The following is a 13,418-nucleotide window of genomic DNA, read 5'->3' on the forward strand; positions in this document are numbered from 1 at the left end:
TTTTAATTGTACTAACTCATTTTAGTCTGAAAAAAGGAAATTGTTAGACAAGTCGGATCAGAAAAGAATATTCATAAATCGTATTAACATATCTTTATAAAATTCTTGTTATTTTTAATCAAGACTTTCAAGTTCGTATTTTCTCAAATCAATATTTCTTGAAATGATGAAGGTGGGGTGAGTATGTAAATTCACTTTTTCCAAATGATGGTTCCACTCACAGATTTGTTGTTTACAATGATTTGGATTCCAAGCACTAAACTCTCATCATCAGGTTGAAGGAGTTACAAACACGTCTCTCGCATTTGTACGTCAAACCAATAAACCATAACCACCAATAAAAAATATTTGACGTCGAAGAATATATAATCAGAAAATAAATATTTCGTTTTTTATTATATTGTTTAATAAAATTACTTAACAAAGTTTTAACTTTACTTTTATATTAGTAGTTACTTTTAAGAAATCACCTTCCTCCATCTAATTTTTACTTCACTCAAATTTTACACAAATAACGACACCGTTTAAACAGTTTACATATAAAAAAGTTAAAATAAATAGGCCTTTTGAATATTCATTTTCGACCGTCAAAGCTCTTGGTAAAAACATAATGAAGCTGAAATTATTTATTTTTATAGTCACCACTTTTTTTTCGGTCAAACACGAATTATACGCTTCACTTTCCTCTCTTCAATTTAATCTGAAGAAAAAAATTATATACCCATCCCGAACCACTCAATTATAAAAGTACAAGAAGAAAACGACTTATTAAAATTCCATCTCGTTAACTCAAGAACATTTTGTACAGTCTGCAAGCTTAGTTTCATACCGGTGAATGTTACCTTGGCTTTTTCCAAAAGCGATACTCTAGGGAGCATTTATGAAATGTATGTAGGTTTTTATAAAAGCGTCAATTATGAATACGGTAAGGGACACCTCAGGCTAACAGGATAAAAACTATTTCATTTTGGCTCGTAGGCCTGTCAATTGTAACGCACAAATATTTTTCAATTTTCACTATTTACTTACTTTATAGTATATATAAAGCATTTTAATTAATCAGATTAAATCTCATCTTTTTTGAGAGTTTCAAAATATAATAAAACTATAATTATGCCCATTTTTAAAATAATATTGTTACACACAAAGATATCTAAAACGCACACACACAGTAGAAGTGTGTAACTTGGCATACTGTTTGACAGAAGTTATCCGCAGAATAGTGGAAAAGAGGATCAAAATAACAACTATATCACGATGTGCTAAAATATATTCGGTCGGAGAGGTTGAAGATCACGTAAGGAATCTCCCCCCCCCCAATTGGTTGCATCCCAGTAGAAGTCACAAATGAAATTGTGACGAGGAGGCATCGGTTATTTGCACAAACAGTAGGACCACCATCGGAAGCATGATTCCAAAGTTGAAGTTGATTAGGTGGCAGCACTCACAGGACAAGAAGGAAATGAACTGGCCGATGAAATAGCTAAGAAATCCGCTCATGGAAATAAAACTTCCCATGCGCTACTGGCTGACAGAAGAAAAACTTCAACAGTGGGAACGAGATTGGAATGCAAGAATCTTAAGAGTATGCTTAAGACTTTCCAATACTTCCCAACCGTCTTGTCACGCCAGGTAATTTGATGAAGAAAGTTGCCTTAATCAAGTCGATGACATCCTGTAGCAGCAACTGGCCTTCACCGAAAAGATGATTGGTATAAGAAATTGCTCTAAATTTTCAAAATCTAGATTTTAATAAATTCGAAAATATTGTATCAATTTATTATTATGTGAAGCAAGGAGATAATCGAGTGTCAATTTATTCGGATAGTAATTGATAATTGAATACTTAATTAGTTAAAATTAATTAAAATTAAAAATTAAAACACACAAATTAATTTCAATTTACAAAATATATAAGGTGCCGCACTTGTCAAAGTAAGAAAGAAAAGAAAATTAGACTGTTTTTGAAGGAAAAAGCATTAAAATAGACGGTCAATTAAAATACTTAGGAATTGGTGTTTTTGACCTACATATTTTTGGTTTTTCGTTTTATCTTTTCAAAAAATTTTAAGGGTGATTATTTTCTATATGCCCAATCTGTGTTGACACAGACGGAAAAAGATGATCATTGAGAGAGTAACGTCGCCAAAAGTTTTCCGATATTCTATTTCCCCAACAGGAACTTCTTTTTTTCGTTAAAATGTTTTTATGAACAAGAGAGCTGTTCGACCAAAGAAATTCTAGTAACAACACCTTATCATTTAATGATAAACTGCTATAAGGAACAAAAACCTTTATAAGCGCAAGAGTTCAGTTCCTCATAAATGTTTTTTCGCAAACATGAAATTTTTTTACCTGAATTATTAAAATGCTTAAATTAACAAAATCACCATTTTAAAATAAACATTCTTTTTATAGGGAGTTTATTATTCTTCCTTTAATTACTTTTTTAAATTTCGTTGGCAGGATGTTATTACCATATTTAATTAAGTCTCATTTTTTCAACATCCAAACAATTTAAACCTCAATAATTAAAACGTTAAAATAAATAATTTGTCCAACAAGTATTTCAATTATAAAGGAAATGTTTCTGTGATTTAGAACCATAATTTTGTAATGTTATGTTTCCTTACTGTAGCATGGCTTCTTTGGGTAATAAAACAAAAATAAAACTTTCTTGTCTACCTTCAAGTTTTTTCTAAAACGTTTTTGTTCAACTTTAAGCTTTGTTTAACTTTTTGTCCGATCAAAGTTAACCGAATGGACTAATGAGGACTAACGTTTCATATTATTATTTGTATGCTTAATTTTCATACCCTACCCATATAATTTATAATTTACAAGTTTAACAATAATTGTAGTATCGGGATTTTCCCTGCATAAGATTGGTAGGCCAATTACGATTTATTTATTTTGATTTAATTTATCAATATAATTGAGTAGTAAATTTTTTTTTACCAGGGTTCGTAACAGCAGAGGTTATATCGGTGTTTTTGAAAAAATCCCATTTGTAAGTACGTCGGGTTCGAATGCAGAACCGCTGGATTCGAACCCGGGACCTTTACCTTACAGTGACGAGCGCCGTGTCAACGCCTAAACCGTTGCCGCCACCGACGCCCCCTATAAAATATTTGTTAAATATTTATAAGTTGCAAGGATAAAAATAAAAGACTACGGATAAAAACCATTTATTTACATACATAAGCGAAATTCTATAGAATTTTACACTTTGTCGTAGAGGATTAAAGGAAATCATTTTTCTGAGGGACGATATTAAAAAAATTGATTGATTTGTTTTCTATTTAATTTACATATCATTCTATATAATGATAATAAGATCCGCAGTTGACACTTATAAACATTCAGAAGAGGGCTAACGCTGCCGCTCACACACCAACTTTAAAATAAATTGTCTTTTACTTTGTTTTAGTAAATAACATACATTAATTATCAATAACATATAATATTATAGGTACTCATTGTATAANATAATAAAAATTCTTAATATTTTTGTATCGTCATACACACGCACAATTGTATCAAGTCTCTCATAACTTACACGAAAATTTATTACCGTCTCTATGTGTGTTATATAACGCTTATTTCTCATTTTCCTCCTTTGTTTTACAACGCCTCTCCTTTCTGTCTCACTCCCATGTTGTGTTTAGTGATTATAGCGAAAATATTTTGCGCACATTGTTGGTAAACTTAGAAAATAAACGGTGTTGCACTTGGACACTTAGACAAAAGAAAGTTCGTTCACTTTTCACCAACAGTAGACACTCAGCTCACCGCCTGAATCCCCTGTGTGCCGCCATGTAGTCATTCCCTTCGCCTGGAGCTGGAAAAAAAAACTAACATAAGCCATTTCGAAACAAACCAATAGAAAAATAACATACGGTACATAACTTTTAAATAAAAAAATAAATGTGATAGTATTCACTTTTAAAAAGGGCAAAAGTTTAACAGTCAAAGAGAAATTAGCAACTTTTAGAAATTCCAGCAGGGATAAATCGTTCTATAATATTTGTTTCCTAAACAGAACACATAAAATTAAACTGAGATGATAAGAGTTTAAAACAAATGACAGCTTAATGTTACACTAGAGACGGGACTTTTGTAACACCATTTTGCAATACAAGTTTCCGTGATGGATATTTGATCATCTTGGGATCGGCTTGGTCTCAAAGGTTTTTTCAGTCATCTCAACCGTATCCAATAGCACAATCAATTTTAACAAAATTTTCGTAGTGAAAAAGAGTTGTTATATTTTACGCATTAACAGACCGGGAGAATTCAAATGAGCAGGAATTTGTATTAAATATTTTTTTTGGAAGGGGGTTATTCTGAATAATTGTTCTGTTCTATTTTAAAATTTAGGTATAATTATATAAATTTCAAAGAGCTTATGAGAAATTTTGTTACTGAATTATTCCAAAAATGGAACATTCGCAAATAAAATTTTTGGTAGACTATCTTCTTTTTTTTCAAATTACAACACATCGTGCACAATTTGACAGCGAACAAATAATCTTTTTTTACCAAACAAATTGTCAACCTACAAAAAGAACAATACTTTTCCTAAAAAGTGTAGTAAATATAAATGTAGGAAAACCAACACCAAATGTGAAAGTATTTATATGCGTGAATGGTTAAATGAGTGTATTTAGACGGTTGTATGGCGTAACTTACAGAAACAAATGTCGGTCTAGTTAGATTAATTTTATTAAGGATCGCGTAGCATATCAGGTGAGTCACCGCGTAATATTTTTTATACGCAACAAAGTTTTTGGTGTTTTCAAAATTTTTATTTTAGGTCAGGTTTCAAAGGTACTACCCGATATGAATATTTATGGGCGTGAATGATGGGCATCGAGGTTTCGAACACCAACTGTAGTATGGATCTTTTAGATTGGTTTTAAGAGTAAGTACAAAGTAGCATTTCGAGTGCTTTGATTCTCACCAAACCTAGGTTAGCTTATGGTTAGGACCTTATAGCTGCGTGGAAGGGTTAAATATCACAGTGAAGAATACAAAACTTCCCACCCCTTCTAGATCGCTTGACTGTGGTTCGTGTGCACCATTCAGCGGTTACTCATAATAAGAAAAATTGGGCAAGATGGAAAAAAGTGTGAGAAGTAGGCAATGACCCTAGCAGACAGCCGGCCGGAAAATAATAATGTATAGCCAACATGAGCTCTTTAAACTCTACTAATATTTTTAGATAAAGAGTTCGTCATAATCACATTTTACATCTTTGTTGGTTTAGGAGTACTACCGGTGAGTAGTTTCTCCACTCTTGTTTTTCTTAATATTTATTCATACATTATAACTAGATGCCAAAATGCAGGTAGTTGTAATGTACAATTAAAAAAAACAAAAAACATCTTTGTATGACGAGCTTGTAAATACGTTTTTTTTTATCGATTCAACATTACTTTTACTTTGCAAATTTTAAGTTTAATCATAAGTCAAGTTGGAACTACATAATTTTAAATTATGTCGTGTAATAGAAAGTCCCCGAAAATGAATTATTTGATGAATATATTTTCTGATTTATCCTAGTTACTAAGGTTCTCATTTAGTATCACCACTTTTCATTGTACAACTGAAATATATTTATAGTAATATGTATGTTGGAATTACTTATTACACTATAGAAATTAAAATAAATACAAAATTACAAAAGTTTATAAGAAATCTCTATGAATCATCTGTTCAAAATGTCTATTCTGACAACCCCTCTCCCAATGAATTAGCTGATTATTTACAACGGTAGTATTATGCTACTTTATTTTTAAAAACGCGTCAGACAGACCAAAACAGATATAATGTAAAATTAGATAAAATTACGATGTAGGATTGTAACAAATAGTTGGCAGAAGACAGAAAGAAATTATTTATGTAAATTAATGTAGTATATAAAACATACAAGAAGTTTAAGTGTTTATAGAGGATGATCATCATATTAAAAAAATTACAGTCACAGCACATCTAATGGAGTAACATGCCGTAAATCTCATGGTTTTAACTCAATCATAAAATCTGAATTTTCTCCACTCTAACGTAACTTTTTCTAACTTTTGACACTATTTTTAAATTCAGCAACGATTTCCTTTTAGATTAATCTTCTGTCTCAAAAATTGCCAATCTACTTGACATTTTGGGTATAAGAGGTACGAAAAGGAGACCAGGTTCTTATAATAATATTGGAAAACGGAATCATGATATACCTCGTCCACTCTACTAAGCCAAACTCATAAAATTATTATGATTGAAGTCGGATTTTCGAATAATGTGAGTAGATGTTCATATTTTTTAACCGTTCAAATCTTTTAAAATATTTTCAATGCCTTGTTGATGGAAGGGATCCAGGAAAGCTTAACAAAGGAAATGGGTGGTTTTCCTTTTTCATATTCGCCCCATCTCTGATCTTTATATCTACAATAATAATAATCATAAGGATAGGTAGACCTAAATAATAGAAAATAATAAAATTATATTCTTTAAATAAAGGGAAAATTAGGTCAAATCAAATTCCAAGGATACGTTTTATGGCTGACACTTAATTAGTGGGGATAGAAATTAAATTTATTTCAATTAATAAAGGTTTTTTGTGATTTAAAAGGACCATTTCATTGGCATTTCATATCTGGCTACCCAATGAATTTGAAGCATATCTAAATTGAGTTACTACAAATCAATAACAATGAAACGTATCAAAGATAATTAATTTCAATCAAAATGTTTTTAATTGAATCAACGGGAGGATTTCAAAATTCAGGACTTTTGATTGCACAATATTACATATACACATTTTTTGAAATGAAAAGCTATGTTTTTAAGCCGTCCTACTTTATTAAAAATACAATGACACAGTTATAAAGAATCGTATCACCTCTTAACGTCACCAGCAACGTAGAGGAAAAATAAGGGCGTAATGAGAAAATAAAGTACGTAGTTGATAAAAGGGAAGGCGTTGAGGGGTGCTGAGTGTGTACGCGAGGCTGGTGGTGTGTAAGTGTAGGGGTAGTCTAGTACAGATAGTAGGGGTAGGTCCATGGGAGAGAGCCTCAACTATTGATTGCCCCTTGCGCCCCCCGCAACATACCAACACCGGGTACCAGCCGTTTATCCCACCCCCTACCCCAACGCCTTAAATTATATCATTGAGACACACAGCTTATCGCTTCCTTTTATACTTTCTTTCTTATCTAGTATAGCTTTCGAGGAATTTTGTTATGCGATTAGCCTAGTTTCGTCGGTCGGGGGTGAGAAGTTTCAGAAAAATAGCCCCTATTTAAACGCTTAAGTTGGAGTCCAAATTTAGTTTCAAAGCATGCACGAATGACCTTGAACTGGTACACATTTTAACTGACTCGTTAAAGAAAACACTGCAACTTCGACCAATAGCACAAAGCAATCATTCATGTTACACTTGTGGCGTCAATAAAGACAAAGTGGATGAATGAAACTCATTCCAACCCTCTATATAAAGTCATTGATTATAATTTATCGAAAAAGTCATACCAATCAGATAAATTAGATTATAAAATTAAAATCGACATATTTAATTATTATTGAACTCCAATTTCCCGGAAGTTATAATCCCCCCTGTAACCTAAGCCAATCCAACAAAGTTTTATCTTCTAGCCATGTATCAAAAGCGCGACAGCGTTCGAACCGAAAAAACCCCAGAGAGAATGGAAAATCCATTATGCTCGGACACGATGAAACCTCCCAGATTTCAACAAAATTTCCTACAATTTTTTTCATATTTTCTTGACAGTCTATCATTAAAGAAATACCGCACAAACAGCACTGAAATTTAAAAATATTCCATGAAATAGTAATTTGGAATTATCTGACGCATAAGATGGTTATCTTTAGGACATCTACATTTAGACGAATTTCAAAAAATGTTTTTAAAAAAGTCCTATCAGAAAAGAGGCAGACGTTAAAAAATGACCAAAAGTCTTTGATTTTAAGTGGTACCCATCTTGTTTAACTTCTAACACACCTAGGCAACATACTTTCAAAAAATCATATCTGCAGATTCTGTAACCAAGAATAATCTCCCTGACATGTTATCGAATGGTTTTATCGAAAAAAAATCACATCGAAATATCTCGATAGTACCAACTACTAGTGCCATCCTCCGACTTGAATTCATTCTAAGACTATCTAAATAGCTGCTGACTAAGCACTTTAAACGATTATCAAATTATTCAAAATACATTATGTTAGTTTGTTGAACATTCTAGATCAATACTGTTGGACCACTTTTAAGAAATGGTTCTGGGTCAAGAATTGTGTCACATAGAAAGCAAATCATACACAGAAAATCCATTCCTTTGAATTAAACACTTTACGAGATTTGACATCCAAATTTCGAGAATCATTGATTAAATATATACATTTCATACTAACGATTGTATTTGATAACATTTGGTATATTACAATTAATCAAGGTTTTTAGTTGAGATAAAAAAGTCAATGTGGCACGAGCGGGATTCGAACCCACGATCTTCGGCCTAGATACGCCGCTACTCTACCACTTGAGGTATCGTGACCTCGATCCACTCGGACACTAACGTCCCATCTCAACCCCACCTTTTGAAATTTCCCTCCTTTTTGCCATTTTTTTTGCATTTTTCGAGGTCACGATAGCTCAAGTGGTAGAGCAGCGGCGTATCTAGCCGAAGATCGTGGGTTCGAATCCCGCTCGTGCCACATTGACTTCTTCATCTCAACTAAAAACCTTAATTAATTGTAATATATTAATTGGTCAAGCGGACCACGAAATTAGTGAATTTGGTATATTGGTATATTTTCTGGCAGTTTCCTGTATGGTGTATTTGGTTTTCCCCGTTCTGTAAGCCGTAGCAGTTGTTATTTTTTACGTTTTTTCTTGACAAGTCATCAGCGAAGAGTATTTTAATTTTTTTTATTAATCCAGAACAAGCTCCAGCCGTTCCATTTTTTCCGCTATTCACTGTAGGCAGTAAGTTGTTGATAGAAAAGATCGTCGATGTGCACCTCACTTGTCTTATATGAAGTGCGGTAAACCAACTTCGTCTGTGCTTGGCACACAGGGAAGCTGATCTCTTCATCTCCGTCGAACTAACACTGGCTGCTTGTGCACGAAGATCCGCGCTCTCCTACCACTAATGGTGCGTAACGGGAAAAAACGAAGAGCGTTTGAAGCTCGTTCTGGATTATTAAAAAGAAAACCAAACGAAATTAAATAGGTACATACATTTTATGTCTTGTCAAGGTCAAGCTTGTAGTACGGACAAAATCCAACGGAACATGCAGGAAACCGCCGGATGATAAGTCCTTTAGCTGACGCGCAAAATACAAAATGTTCAACGTTATGTTATTTTATATATAACATCTCATAATCATATTACCAGTGACTGTATTTTCATTTCTACAATTTTATTGCCGTATCAAACAAACAAAGTTATAGACGATCCAATGCAAAGTAAACCAAACTAGTACATATCCCCATAAATAAAGGTTGTTTATGCGGAAACCGAGGAGAAAAAAGGAGCTTGGATATTCGAATGTAAATATAAAATATCGCTAAGATCATATAGTAAAACAGTCGCAGTGTTCGAAGCAAACAAAACTATTTGGTATTCGCTAAGCTATTCCATTTGTTAAAATTGTCCATCAATTTGTTTTTCGTTGGTTTTTTCTCATCGCTTCGGATTACTCTCCTATCCTTTTATTGCTCGGACGTGATTTATACGAGGTTTCCTCTAAATGAATAACGCTTGCTTCCTCCATCGGGCCCCTGATCCTTCCCCCACGAACGGGACTTCATTCATTATTAATGTTCGCAGAAACTTTGATTTTATTTTCTTTACTGGTTATGCGCCCGACCTTTTCGCCCCTAATGGTTATACATTTGGGAATATTCAGCCAATGGGTTTACATATTCAAGTAGAAAGGGGTGCGAGAAGGTTTCACAACAAATATCAACAATTTCTATCAAATAACCCTTCCCATCAAATAGATGAAAACAAATCATATATTTAAGATAATTTTTATAAACCAACATTTGCACTTAGACTTTTGGATATGATTTTACCTCGACATTATTTACAAATAAATGTAGTTTATGTCTTACATTCCGCATTTTGACGATACCAGGTTTGATTACCTGCAGTGTAAATAACACTGAGATTGTTGAATGATCGTTTTTCTATTCATGTCGTTCTTCTACTTATTAAACAAAACATAATTTCTTTGCAACAGTATTGGTGTCGCTAAAAGCTACTTTGCTACACTAATCACAAAATATTTATCAATATATTATGTATAGAGGACTCGAATTTGCTAGTCTGCCAATTAATTATTTTTCTTTTTTCCAAAGTAGGTCGAAATACTTTTTTTTAGCAAGAAATAAAGTTGATTTGCATTTTCAACACCCCAAAATGCAGTCCGGGAGGATTCTAATATTTTGGCTTACGAATAGCTTCTTTTTTTTCGAAAATCACAAAAATTGTAATTACTTTGAAACGATTTCACCGAACTAAAGAACCGTAGATGGGTCTACGCATAATGACAAAGCTTTGACACCCATAATATATTAGAAGTGAGATATAAGAGAAAACGTTTGCAGTGTTTGTTGATTTCATCGATATTTTTCTCACTTGAATGAAATACAATGAAAACCTTGTTGATATGGCCTGTACGAGGAGAAAAAATGCACCCGGAATGCCTGGAATCCCCTGAATCCAGTCAAAAAATGTATAATGTTTTTATTGCAGCGAAAATTTATATTTAAGTGTGTGGTGATTAGTGACCGTTAATCGACAATTATTCAGAAATCGTGAGATGCGGTCTGGTGTGATGTAGGTCTCAGAAAAACATGTTCTTTATCGTGCCAACGTTTGATCTTTATTGAGATCATCTTCAGGGCATGGGATTACATTGTTTACAGTTAACAAAAACATGTAGGATGTGGAAAAAAGGGAATTTATACAATGCAAAAAAAATATTTTTTATATTCAATCAAAGTATTTTTTGAAGATGATCTCAATAAAGATCGAAACGTTGGCACAATAAAGAAAATGTTTTTCTGAAACCTACATCACACCAGACCGCACGTTTTCTGAATAATTATCGATTAACGGTCACTAATCACCACACAATTCTATACGAGAAAAACGAAGAACATGGGATTCTATGAACAAATTTCAACTACATATGGACAAGAACCTTGAAATGCATGCACAATAAAAACCGAAACCCACATTCCCGTTGTGAGTATAATTTTGATTTGAAGGGAAAACTTTGCTCTTTTTATGGAGCAGAAACAGGTACCTGTTGATCAAGAAAAGATATAATACTGACGGTTGACAGTTGTTTGTTCAGTTTAAATCACCACCGACGATCGTGTGCTACCTATTGCCAGTGAAATTTAGAATACCAATGGATCACACTGCTGTAATCTTTAAGTCGAAATATCCTTTAGATACTAACACCGAACTCTTCTAAGCGTAATTACATGCTAAAATATACGTACTATAAAATCTCAACCGAAAAAACACAGAAAAGGAAATAACTGTCATTGCTTTCAACTTTCAATCAGTCCCAGACTAAATTAAAATCTAAATAGTGTGATGACCTCTAATCTGTATATCTTGATCATAAAGGAATCGACGGTAACAAAAATCAGAGTTTTGTAGGTCTAAAACATTATTATTATTATTGGAGTTATCAAAACCAAATATCATCAAATAGAGACACAAGATAGTTATTTAAAGAGATCTAGTGATACTTAGCCTACCAACAGATAACTGTTGCTTACAGACACTTAGCAGAAACAACAATTATCTACACAAATCCTTGTAATTCTTTCTATAGGTTATCGAAAGTATAGGAAGTATGTTGCTGTTGGCCACAAATCCATTTCAAGCTATTCAGGGGCGTGCAAAGCACAAAATAATCATTTTGGAATAAATTATCGACGAAAGTTACAAAATAAATAGTCAAATAATTTAATCGAACTTTATTGCTTGTACAAAAATAAAATTATTTGTGAATTATCTAAAAAAAGTGTTTTAGATGTTTAGGCATAAATAATTTTAATATCAAAGGAAACACAAAGGGAAAATATATTATGAAAGAAAATGATGTTATGTGTTGAAGGTTGTGCTCCATTTCAGCCATGTATATGGTAATTTGGTAAGTTTAAGATGCTGTGATGATGATACAGAGGAGAAAGGGCGCCGAAATGAATGTTATCTTATGCAACGGCCCATGAATATGCATTTGGCACATTCCGCCAAGTTGGCACATTACACGGACAAGTGGCCTTTCTCATTCACGTTTAATCGGACAGATATCTCGGAAGGAGGGTGGAGGCCAGTGGTTAAAAATCCCGTCGAGCAGAATTGAAAACACGGTATGCTGGAAATATTGAATCGTCGATCTGGGTGGAGTAGGTACTTAACGGCTCGGCGGACTTATTTACTAATTTCCTCTTCTAAATTAGTCTATTAGAAAGTGAGGGTTAAGTGAAAATTCTACTGTAATTAATCACGGTATCCCTTTCAATGGAATTGCCCAAACCTAATGATAACTCTGCAAACAGAGAATAAAGAGCAGCATTTCAACAAGCCTTTTAAAGGTAAGGAACAAAATGGGTGCATTCAAATATGGTAACTCTTCTATTGAAATATAATTTATGGGCCAGTCAACCGCCGCGTTAAAAAAAAATAAATAAATAAAATAAAAACAAACTTATACGTTTATAGATTCCATAAAAGCTATTATATTTATTGACATAATTATTATTGTATTTTACTTTGCACCGTCCTCCCTGGCAAAGTTCTATGACAGCTATGATATATTGGAGTCCTAATATAAGAATGTATTTCTACTACGAAGAATAAAATAAAGAGTTTTACTTTGAAAGCATCAAAGAGCGTAATGTAAGGGAAAGCAAATTGATGTATCGATAACATTTGGCAGACTGGTTTGCCACTACATAAATGTCTTTATTGAAACCTTTACTAATAGCCGATACCTCTAAACATTCTAATTAATTTCATTTTGATCTATTCCAGATGGAATTTTACGCCGAGGATGAGCGATTGTTTGTTCTCCAATATCAATCAAAACTAAATTTAAAATAAAAAAGTTGTTAAGTGATTATTCAGAAATCGTGAGATGCGGTCTGGTGTGATGTAGGTTTCAGAAAAACATTTTCTTTATCGTGCCAACGTTTCGATCTTTGTTGAGATCATCTTCAGGGCTCAAAGTGTTTGTCTTCTGTGTAATTGTGTATTTCTTGCGTGTCGTGTTGAAAGTGCATATATATATATATATATGTATATATATGTATGTATGTGTGTGTGTGTGTGTGTGTGTGTGTGTGTGTGTGTGTGTGTGTGTATGAG

At 33.0% G+C, this 13,418-nt stretch overlaps 1 protein-coding gene across 1 annotated transcript in view; it reads right to left on the bottom strand.

Moving 5' to 3' along the window:
* Positions 1–3,551: 3,551 nt before the first annotated feature.
* Positions 3,552–13,418, bottom strand: part of LOC106667730 — a 136,140-nt gene continuing 126,273 nt past the window's right edge. The window contains exon 5 of the mRNA XM_014395858.1: positions 3,552–3,841. Within this exon, the coding sequence (XP_014251344.1) occupies positions 3,767–3,841 (75 nt within the window). The 3' untranslated portion in view covers positions 3,552–3,766. The remainder of the gene's footprint in view (positions 3,842–13,418) is intronic.

The sequence above is a fragment of the Cimex lectularius genome, unplaced genomic scaffold (genome assembly GCF_000648675.2).
Source record: "Cimex lectularius strain Harlan isolate CLEC.00 unplaced genomic scaffold, Clec_2.1 scaffold101, whole genome shotgun sequence".
Taxonomy (NCBI): Eukaryota; Metazoa; Arthropoda; class Insecta; order Hemiptera; family Cimicidae; genus Cimex; species Cimex lectularius.